Genomic DNA, 8974 nt, shown 5'->3' with positions numbered 1-8974 from the left:
AAAAAAAAAATTAAAAAGTTGCCTCAACAAAAGGGCACTTTGGGCACCCATCAGGAAAGGGGCGGGTGCTCAAGCCCCTCTAGCCCCCCCCTCTGCACGTGCCTGATTGGCATATAAAGTCTGGAGTTGATTCCAGTTGTTTAAGTTCGGCAGCTGTTGAGAATGAGAATTCATAACATAGAGGCACAAAGAGGCATCAGACCAAGTAAAGAAGGCTAAAGAAGGCTACCATAAGGCAGAAAAATACCAAACTGACCTATCAGAGAGACAGGAAGCTTCCGAAGTGGCCAAATCAACAATGCAGTAAAGAGGGTGATTACAGAATATTTTACTTGGAAAACCACTTCACAGCATCTAACCAAATCAACAGCAGTTCTGAGGCTTTTGGTGTATTTATTGTGAAAGTCTACAATTAAAGAGATGCAAACAACATGCCAAAATAGTCGCTGGAAAACATCTAGTTCTAAAAGAAATTCTTTGGACCACTGAACTTGGCCCAAAGTTGTACACAGTGATGGGAAAACAAGACTCGAATGGGCTCGTGATCCAAAACAGACCCCTTGAAAACACAGAGGTGGTGTGACAACATGGGCCTGTTTGACTGCCAACTGAACTGGGTCACTGATGTTTATTGACCAGAAGCAGGACATCTTCTTAAATGCATGGAGTTATACTTCCTGCTCAAGCCCAATGCCTCTTAATGCCAATAAAGAGAATACTCTTAAACATCATAGTCAGTCACCTGACCATGTCTTTCACCAAGTAAAGACAAAACTGAAGGTGGTATAGGTCTGGCAAAGCCTATAAAAGAAGGAAATTCAGAGTGTGATGAAGATTCTGTACTAAAGATGGAAGTGTACATTTCACATCTTTATTGTTCTGCTTTAAACCCACTGTGGTAATTAACAGAGACAAAGAGAAAAGAAAAGAAAAAAGGAGCATTTTAAGCTAAAGTAAGTGTAAAACACAAAAAGTGTTGTATATATTGGGATTTTTGCATAACTATCATAATGTAGCCTATTTAACTTTTTTTCATGTAACTTCCGGTTTCTTCCCTGAATGATTGCTGGTTTACAGTATTTCACAGAGTAAAGTAAAAACCAAACTGACACAGTGATTAAAGATATTTAGGTTTAAGATTTAGGGCTGTACATTTTTGTTGTTGTTGTTTTTTAGCGCTACAGATGAGGAGTCTCGTACCTACCTCGACATTGTCGCCTCAGTATTTCCATCTCTGTCATCTGCAAAAGAGGAACCTGTTTAAGACAGTATCACTGCACAGCTGAATCTCCATCTCCGCGTGAGTTTAATAAAGGCCTAAAGCACACGGTCTGAATCAACTCTTTAGACCCAGCTTACCGTCCATAGCAACATATGCGAAGTAATTTCCCTGTTTATTCAGCAAAGACTTTAATTATTAACAGTATGGACACCTGAGCATGTTGTCCTGCAGACCGGAAACGGTTAACTGGCTGACCAGTATCACCTGATGTAACCTTGAATAGTCTATTCATGCTGTGGAGAGCAGCGTTTTACTTACCTGCGTGGGGGGAAAAGAAGGAGATGTCGAGTGATGCCCCCCGGAGGACGGCCTGTAACAGCAGCATCTCCCAGCCTGACACTGGTCTCAGCTGTGTCCTTCATAAAAACTCCCAGCCTGTGCAGATTACTTCTTTTTTTTCTTACTTCTTTTTGGCCTAATTGGTAGCAAACAAAGCCTTTGTGTGACCATTGGTCTTTACCCAGAGGGCCTCACACCAATTATCCTGCTCAGTCACATGGCAGTGAAACCTCTTTTTCAGAGCACTGGGCCAGAGACTAGATGGAGCAGTGCAAGGAGAAACCAGCACAGACGGCTACTTGTTTGCAATTGTGTTGTAGTTTTTCTTTTTTATAATGATAATGGTTGAGTACTGGATTTTAAAATATATTCAACTTTTTTTTGCAGCACCTCTATTCTCGTCTTTGTTGAAAACCTGACCAGATCTGTCTGTCTCTACCTCCTCGGATTTGAGCACCAATGGCCCAGAGACCTGCAGTTTTCATTATGAGTTGAACAATGGCTAGTCACCACTTCTTCGCTCAGCACAGTAAATAATATCATTTCTTTTCAATGTAATCTTCCTGTGGGAATGTTAGCTAAACATTGTTGCAGACCAGTCTACCCCCAGAGAAGGATGGCAGCATCCTCTCACAGCAGGAATAATACAGTAAAGTCTGAATGAGTATCTCCAGAATTTGCTGTTCAGGCTCAGAGGTGTACGTGTCATAACATTTGCATTACCTCTACAAGTCACAATAGTGAAAAGAGACTGAAGTAAGCCAAGATTAGATAAATGAACGAAAAATATTAATCTCCTGTTCCACCACATCCCAAAGGAGATATATTGGATTGAGATCCAGTACAGAGAAATTACTGTCATGTTCAAAATGATCATAAAAAAATGAAAAAAGACACAAAATCACTGTGTTTATATTTTATTCACATATGTTACATTTTGCATTAAATGTCCCAAGTCACACTTTCTGGTCAAACTCAGAAAGTTTGAGTCAGCACCTACCCGGTACAGTAATGTACTGTATTCTCTCCCCATTCATACAGGAAAACACACAAAAGCTTTCAGTTACAATTTACACCCATCGTTGGCTATTTGGTTGCGGTCATTAACGAAGTGGGTACAACAAAAATAAGAGAGACAGGAAAAAACACAAAAAGCAGCATGCATGAATTCAAGAGGAAGTTTTTCAAGTGTCGACTTGTTCCTTAGAGATTCTGCGATGCAGCACAATGTGACCCAGCATTTCAAAACCAAACATCAGGGATATCAGCTGTGTGCTCATCACTGAAAGTAAGCATTAAAAAAAGGGGGTCCTATTATGCCTTTTCTCTTTTTCTGTCATTTACAAATAAACTGGGTCATTGATGTGCTGGATGCTGATAACAACTAATTCCTTTAAGCTGCTCAGTTCACAACAGTTTTCCCAACTCCTGTGCCAAACTGCAGTTTTGAACGTGAGATGAGGAGGCGGAGCTTGCAAGCACTAGGTTTTGGTTTTTGGGACGCCAGGCAAAGGGCAGCCAATCAGAAGAAAATGAGCTTTTAGGTTGACAGAGGTTTGAAGAGACATTTTAAAGAAGAAGAAGAAGAAGAAATGATAATAAATAAGGGGCTTTTTATGTTCTTGTGAACTGTGAAGAAGCAAAGTTTCTCTAATGAAGTCTCATTTAAAATCATGGAGCTCGAAATAAGCATAATAGGCCCCCTTAATCTTGCAGGCACGGCTGGATGAAACTTCTCTTCCAGGAAAAAAAAAAAAAAAGATGATAATCGCTAAGACACTTAAATAATGGTGGCTTAAAGGATGTCATGCACAGTGTACAACAGATACTCAAGTCTGATAGTCTTGCAATGTTGGAATGCAACTATAAACCACAACTACATGATGCATGATGTATAACAGATAGTTGTTAATAATAATAATAATAATAATAATAATAAATGTTCTGTACTGCAGTTTATGACCTGGCAATCAGAAGCGTAAAGGGAAAGCCTTTTTCTGATGGCACAGACAGACGAGTGACAAGTACTGCAGTCTCCTCACAGAAGCAACACAACTCCCACAGAGTTTCATACCTCGAGAGAACACTGACAGAACTCATGTAGCATTTTTGCTCTTGCATGACGCTCAGGACACCAGATGTGCAGTGAGATCTCTTTGCCTTCCCTCAATGTTTAGACTTATATGTTTATATGGGGGTGGTGATGATGAGGGTTAAGACAGCTGAGTGTCTTAAAGGTGGAGTTTTGAGTTAAACAGTGTGAAAAGGCCAACGCTATGAAAAGTGTAGTGGGTGTAACTTGGTGACCACACACCTCCTTAACCATTAAACTGAGTTTGAGTCAACATTCCCAGCCATCTACGGTAAACCCAAAACACAACCTTAGGAAAAAAACAAAAACAAATTCTTCAAAGTTAAAATTAATTACTTGAACAATGAGCAGCAGCATTTATTTAAATATCTAAAACGTATTTCAGCAAAAACAAAAAAAATTCCTGAGGATGGATTGCAACTAGACCCATAAAAGAAAGAGTCTTTGCTTGTTAGCAAAATAAACTCTAGTGTGTTGATGGGTGGACTTGTCCTGCCTCCTATCACATGTCAGCAGACAATGAGTGCACACTGCAGTAACATTGCTATACTTACCAGGAGCTTGAAACTCATGCCAGCACAGCAGAGCACATTTTGATAAATAATAGGGATATGCGTTTACATCAGAAATGGTGGTAAAGTAATCAAACTTTGCAGGGACAATCGGCAATTGATTTTTGTTTTGTTTTTTTAAACCAAATAAACTGGAGCGACTTTAAAAGCCTGACCCAAACCAATTCGGTTTGTGGGCAAATTTGTGCTTTTTTTTTTTATATCCCCCCCCCTTTTTCTTTTTTTACTTTTTTACTTTAATCTCACCAAATTCTGTTTTTCCCTGTAGAAAAACCACACAATAAATCACTTGAACACACACACGTGTTAAATCTTTAGGCATGACTGTACACCAAACTTCACATAAACCAAGGCTGTGGCAGAAATAGCCCTCGCTGGATGTTTGTGTTTATCACAGCAAGAGTTTCCAAATATTTTGATCAAGGCAGACACATAAGCCAGAAGGAAAAAAAATCCCTAAAAAAAACAAAACTAAAAAAAAAAATCTTCTCCATCATGGGATGTGGTTTTTCAGTGGACTTTGGAAGATCTTAGAGTCCATTATAATGAGGCCCCCAACGCTTGTTGATGTGATCAAAGGTGTGTGAAACCCACTGTTGCTCCAACACTCGATACCGCTCCTCACATAAGTAGAGAGGCTTGCCACGACTGGAAACATCCCAGAGGGGGGAAAACAGGAGTGAGGGGGGAAAAAAAGGGAACTACATTTAAATTCATACTAGAATCACACCAAGTGTTATAAGTGTACTTAAAGAGTTTCTCTAAAGACTCTATGCTATCTATTAACAAAAAAGTGTGACTGGGTGTTACGCGTCTTACCGTAAATCCCGATCTTCCTCTCCGTGTGCATCAAGGTAAACAGAGCCCCACAGACAGAAACGATGTCCACGGATGATGATGATGACTGAAGCATTTATCAGTAGAAAGATGCCTGTCGCAGCACCACAATGTTGGGAGTGCTACAAAGTGACAAGTGTGGGGGGAAAAAAAGGTTTGCTAAAAGCTGACGACTTCAACAAGCAGCTATGTCAATTCTGCATGCTGAGCCTCACAGAGAATGCTTTGAAGATGATAAAAATGGAACTATAATGGGAAAACTCACCAAAACGCATTCACAGATACCCTGCTGCTTGCAGCACACGCCTTTGAGACAGACGAAAGCGCCGCAAACAAGGCAGAGCGCGGGGTCTTTTGGCACCTTTTTGCAGGCAGAGCAGGCCTTTCTGTGATAGTACTGGAAGATGATATTGTAGTTGTCAGGCAGCTGCAGGAGACGGGGCGCTGCCCACTGAGGATCGTGGACCAGCAAGGTCTGAGGAGGAGAAGACAGACACCCAGCAATGAACTGATTTTATCTCCTTACTACACTTTGACCCAAAGGAGGAAGCCACAAGACACGTGAGAGGTACAACAAAGACTAGAACTAAACTTTAAATACAGGAATCAGATCTGGCACATTAAGTTAAATTAAAATCCAAGTATTTCTTATAGAATATGTGAGTATTTTTTGATTGTCATTTTAAGAAACCTTTACTTGCTTTGCTTGACTGCACGCTGTTAAAAATGAGAAGTTCATAAACATACCAGTGACTCGTCAGCATGTATCTGAGAGAGCCCTTTGACCTCAGCGCCCCACTGCGTCACCAAGTCAAAGGTGTTGACTGGCCACTCCAGACACGAGGCACTTTGCACGGTGTTGGCAGGCTGAGGGGCGGAGGGTAAAAGCCCTAAACATACAGCCAAGGATGCAAACTCCTCTTCCTCCTGTAAGAAGCCAAACCGCTTTGCCGTCAGTTAGTCTGAAAAGGCAGTTTTAACATTTAGGATGACATTTATGATGAATCATACCAAGCAGCCGGTTAGGTTGTCTCCATACAGGTGATGCTGCAAAAGGCAGGAGAGGCGCAGGAAGGGCAGGCAGAACTGCTGCAGGCTGAACTCGATAGACTGCGGGGACCACACACTGGAGCTCAGCTGGAGAGGGAAACAGCAGTAACACCTGATCAATAATCAGTCTACAGCTGGCTGATAATACAGTGATGTATATCTCCCCTAGAGAGATCAGTAGAGATATTAAACACAGTCTCCCACGGTAATGGGCAATTTATTGTTAAAGGGAAAACGAAAGAGGCAGAGAGGAGAAAGAGTGTAATCCTGAAGGCAGTCATGCTCTAAGCAGTCATTTTAGTGCCTCACCATTGTTGCTTCTTCAGAGTTCACCTTGTAGACACTCTTGTCCTTCGAGAGCTCACTGATAACATGACTGAGCAGTGCTTCAAAAGACTTATCAGAATTTGCAGCGCTCTGTGGAAGAAAATAAAAATGCAGACAAACATTAAAAAGGCCAAAACTCTCCGTTTAATCGGACACATAAACTTCTTGGAGGATCAACAGATATAAGCTTTGATCTACTGGTGACCATTAACACAAATCTTCCTGCTGTTTTGATATTATTATGTCTCTCTCCGTGTTCGCCGGTGTCTTGTCTCCACAAACTTAAACCTATAAGAAGGGGCTTAGACGTTAATATCTATTGTACCATTCAGTACAAAACATCTGAAAATGTTTGATGAATTCAAGGAAAAGCTAAAAACAGGTGTTGGATCTTTAAGAGTCTCCAGGAGCTGGCTTAAACTGTTTTCCACACAGTGAGTAAATCAGGCTGGGAAGTTGTCCTTTCTCATGTGAACCAAGGAAGAGTTGGTCGCTTGAATCAAACTCACTCTGATGACTGGAAATGCTCAATTAGATTTACACAAGAACTATAGTCACAGAGGCAAATCTGGACATCACAGAGAGGCTGTCAGGTTAAAGACTGTTTAATGACTGTATTGGAAACTTGTGTGATCATTTCTAAGAAAGTGAAGAGCTCAAATACGTTAAAAGAAAAAACAAAACAAACCAAAACCCCTCCATCCATCTGTTCTGCTTATCCAATTCAGGGTTATGCTGGGATTGGAGGCTATCCCAGCTATGATGGGACGAGAGGCATAGTACATCCTGAACATGTGTCCAATGTAACACAGAGACAGACCGTGCTCTCTGGTTTGCTACCAGACCACCGTGTTGGACATTTAAAAAACTGTTTTAAATTAGAAATGGCTACTATTAAACCAGCATATTTCTCAATATAAAAAAACAAAATCCCTCTATATAATTCTAGCAAATTCTCCACAGTCCTTCTGTTGTGCATACAATGTGCTGCACTATAGAATATAATGACTAACACAGAATAATTCTTTAATATAACATCTGATAAGCAGTAGAGACATTACCGAATGTGTGTTCTGATAAAAATTCAACCGGTTTGGCTCGTATGTTATACAGAGCAAAAGCTGCGAGCATTTATCAAGCTGAAGGTGGCGGAATATAAAACAGCCACCTTATCTCGTCTGCTGTCCTTTGTCATAGATTTATAGTGGAGGAATTTCAAGTCTACCGATTTCCTTCCTTAAGGCTGTGATATTTCTGCATCTTTTAAAAAAAGAGAAAAGAAATTCAATTTAATTACAATAGCGTAGATGCTGTTCTCGTTGTAGATTTAAAAATGGAAGCCCGTGAATGCCCTCGCTCCACTGCTCGTGACTGTGTAGGGGGAAGATACAAATCCATACTTCCATTATGGATGACAACACCCCAAAGAGGAGGGTTTCGGCTATTCGTCTTTTGACATTCAAACCAGCCACTCACTAACACAATGGTAATAGACTGAAGACAGATTGCCAATTAATGCAGCACTCTCCAGCAACACTGCTTTTCCAGATAATGAAGATTGATACTGTCGATTGTGGAATGCACATAATTGAAACTGCAGGGCCTAAAACAGCTGAACAGCGACTCACGCGCAATGATTTACAGTGCTGGAAGCTGGTGCTCGCAAACAATCAGGATTCTAGTCGTTCAACAAGTAGGAGATGTCATTTGGACCCAATGATAGTGTTAAGCCTCGGAAAACCACAAAACAGTGACAACAGTTTCAGCAGCACTTTAAGGTTTGCGAAGTCATTAGTGCTCGTCATTATCTATATGGTACGACCATCTATTTGTGGCCTAAAGTCTGACATAATGACTGCTGATTCACCGACTAGAGAGGAGGAGGCAAACTGCACGAGAGGCAAAGGAGAAAGGGGGAAAAAAAACCAAAGCAAATAAAGAAATTCAAGTAAAAGGCCAAAAATAAACACAATGCCATAGAATAAATATCAATACAAAATAAGAAATGGGCAGTGTACTGCATCACTAGCAGAAAGGTCACAAACTCAAGTAGTTCTGTCTCCCCCTGCAGCCACCACTCTGTGCGAAGGAGAGGGGGGAACAGAAAAGTACGACGACACTAATGCGATTTCATTTTTACCTTCTTGAGTGCTCCAGATGTGCTCCAGGCCTGCCTTTCCTCTGAGCTGAACTTTGTTGACAGTGCAGCCAGAGCCTGAGTGAACTGCAGGTTGTACAACATCTTCACCACGCAGGTAAAGTGCTCTACAAAAAAGAAAAAGAAAAAAGGACAAAAGGTGACACTGTGAGCATTGTGCCACTTTGAATTCATGAAGATCTTCTCTCGTCAAACACGCTCGCTGGAGGAGGACGGCTGTTATTCACAGGGGCATTGTGTTGCAAAGTAATTAGCAGAGTGTTTCAGCTGGAAAATGTAGCCTGAAAGGTATTTAACTTGGTGACTGAAAAGAGCAACAAAGAGTGCAATTTGTTTTCTGCAGAAAAAGGGGGTTGCTGACAGCTTCTGTCCTGGTC

General features: G+C 41.1%; 2 protein-coding genes across 5 annotated transcripts in view; both read right to left on the bottom strand.

Moving 5' to 3' along the window:
• myo3b (myosin IIIB) overlaps nt 1–1610 on the bottom strand; it is a 73985-nt gene extending 72375 nt beyond the window's left edge. For all 3 annotated transcript variants that reach the window (XM_005723461.1, XM_005723460.1, XM_005723462.1), the window contains exons 1-2: nt 1541–1610; nt 1205–1241 (exon numbers count right to left, since the gene is read on the bottom strand). In XM_005723461.1, coding sequence (XP_005723518.1) covers nt 1205–1241; nt 1541–1607 — 104 coding nt within the window. In that variant the 5' untranslated portion in view covers nt 1608–1610. The remainder of the gene's footprint in view (nt 1–1204; nt 1242–1540) is intronic.
• Nucleotides 1611–4482: 2872 nt separating this feature from the next.
• ubr3 (ubiquitin protein ligase E3 component n-recognin 3) overlaps nt 4483–8974 on the bottom strand; it is a 35619-nt gene continuing 31127 nt past the window's right edge. For both annotated transcript variants that reach the window (XM_005723458.1, XM_013908363.1), the window contains 7 exons: nt 8580–8704; nt 6422–6529; nt 6074–6199; nt 5810–5989; nt 5328–5537; nt 5045–5184; nt 4483–4873 (listed from right to left, as the gene is read on the bottom strand). In XM_005723458.1, the coding sequence (XP_005723515.1) occupies nt 4756–4873; nt 5045–5184; nt 5328–5537; nt 5810–5989; nt 6074–6199; nt 6422–6529; nt 8580–8704 (1007 nt within the window). In that variant the 3' untranslated portion in view covers nt 4483–4755. The remainder of the gene's footprint in view (nt 4874–5044; nt 5185–5327; nt 5538–5809; nt 5990–6073; nt 6200–6421; nt 6530–8579; nt 8705–8974) is intronic.

The sequence above is a fragment of the Pundamilia nyererei genome, unplaced genomic scaffold (assembly GCF_000239375.1).
Source record: "Pundamilia nyererei isolate P.nyererei 1_Seehausen unplaced genomic scaffold, PunNye1.0 scaffold00009, whole genome shotgun sequence".
Lineage (NCBI taxonomy): Eukaryota > Metazoa > Chordata > Actinopteri > Cichliformes > Cichlidae > Pundamilia > Pundamilia nyererei.
This window is presented reverse-complemented; position numbering and strand designations above follow the sequence as displayed.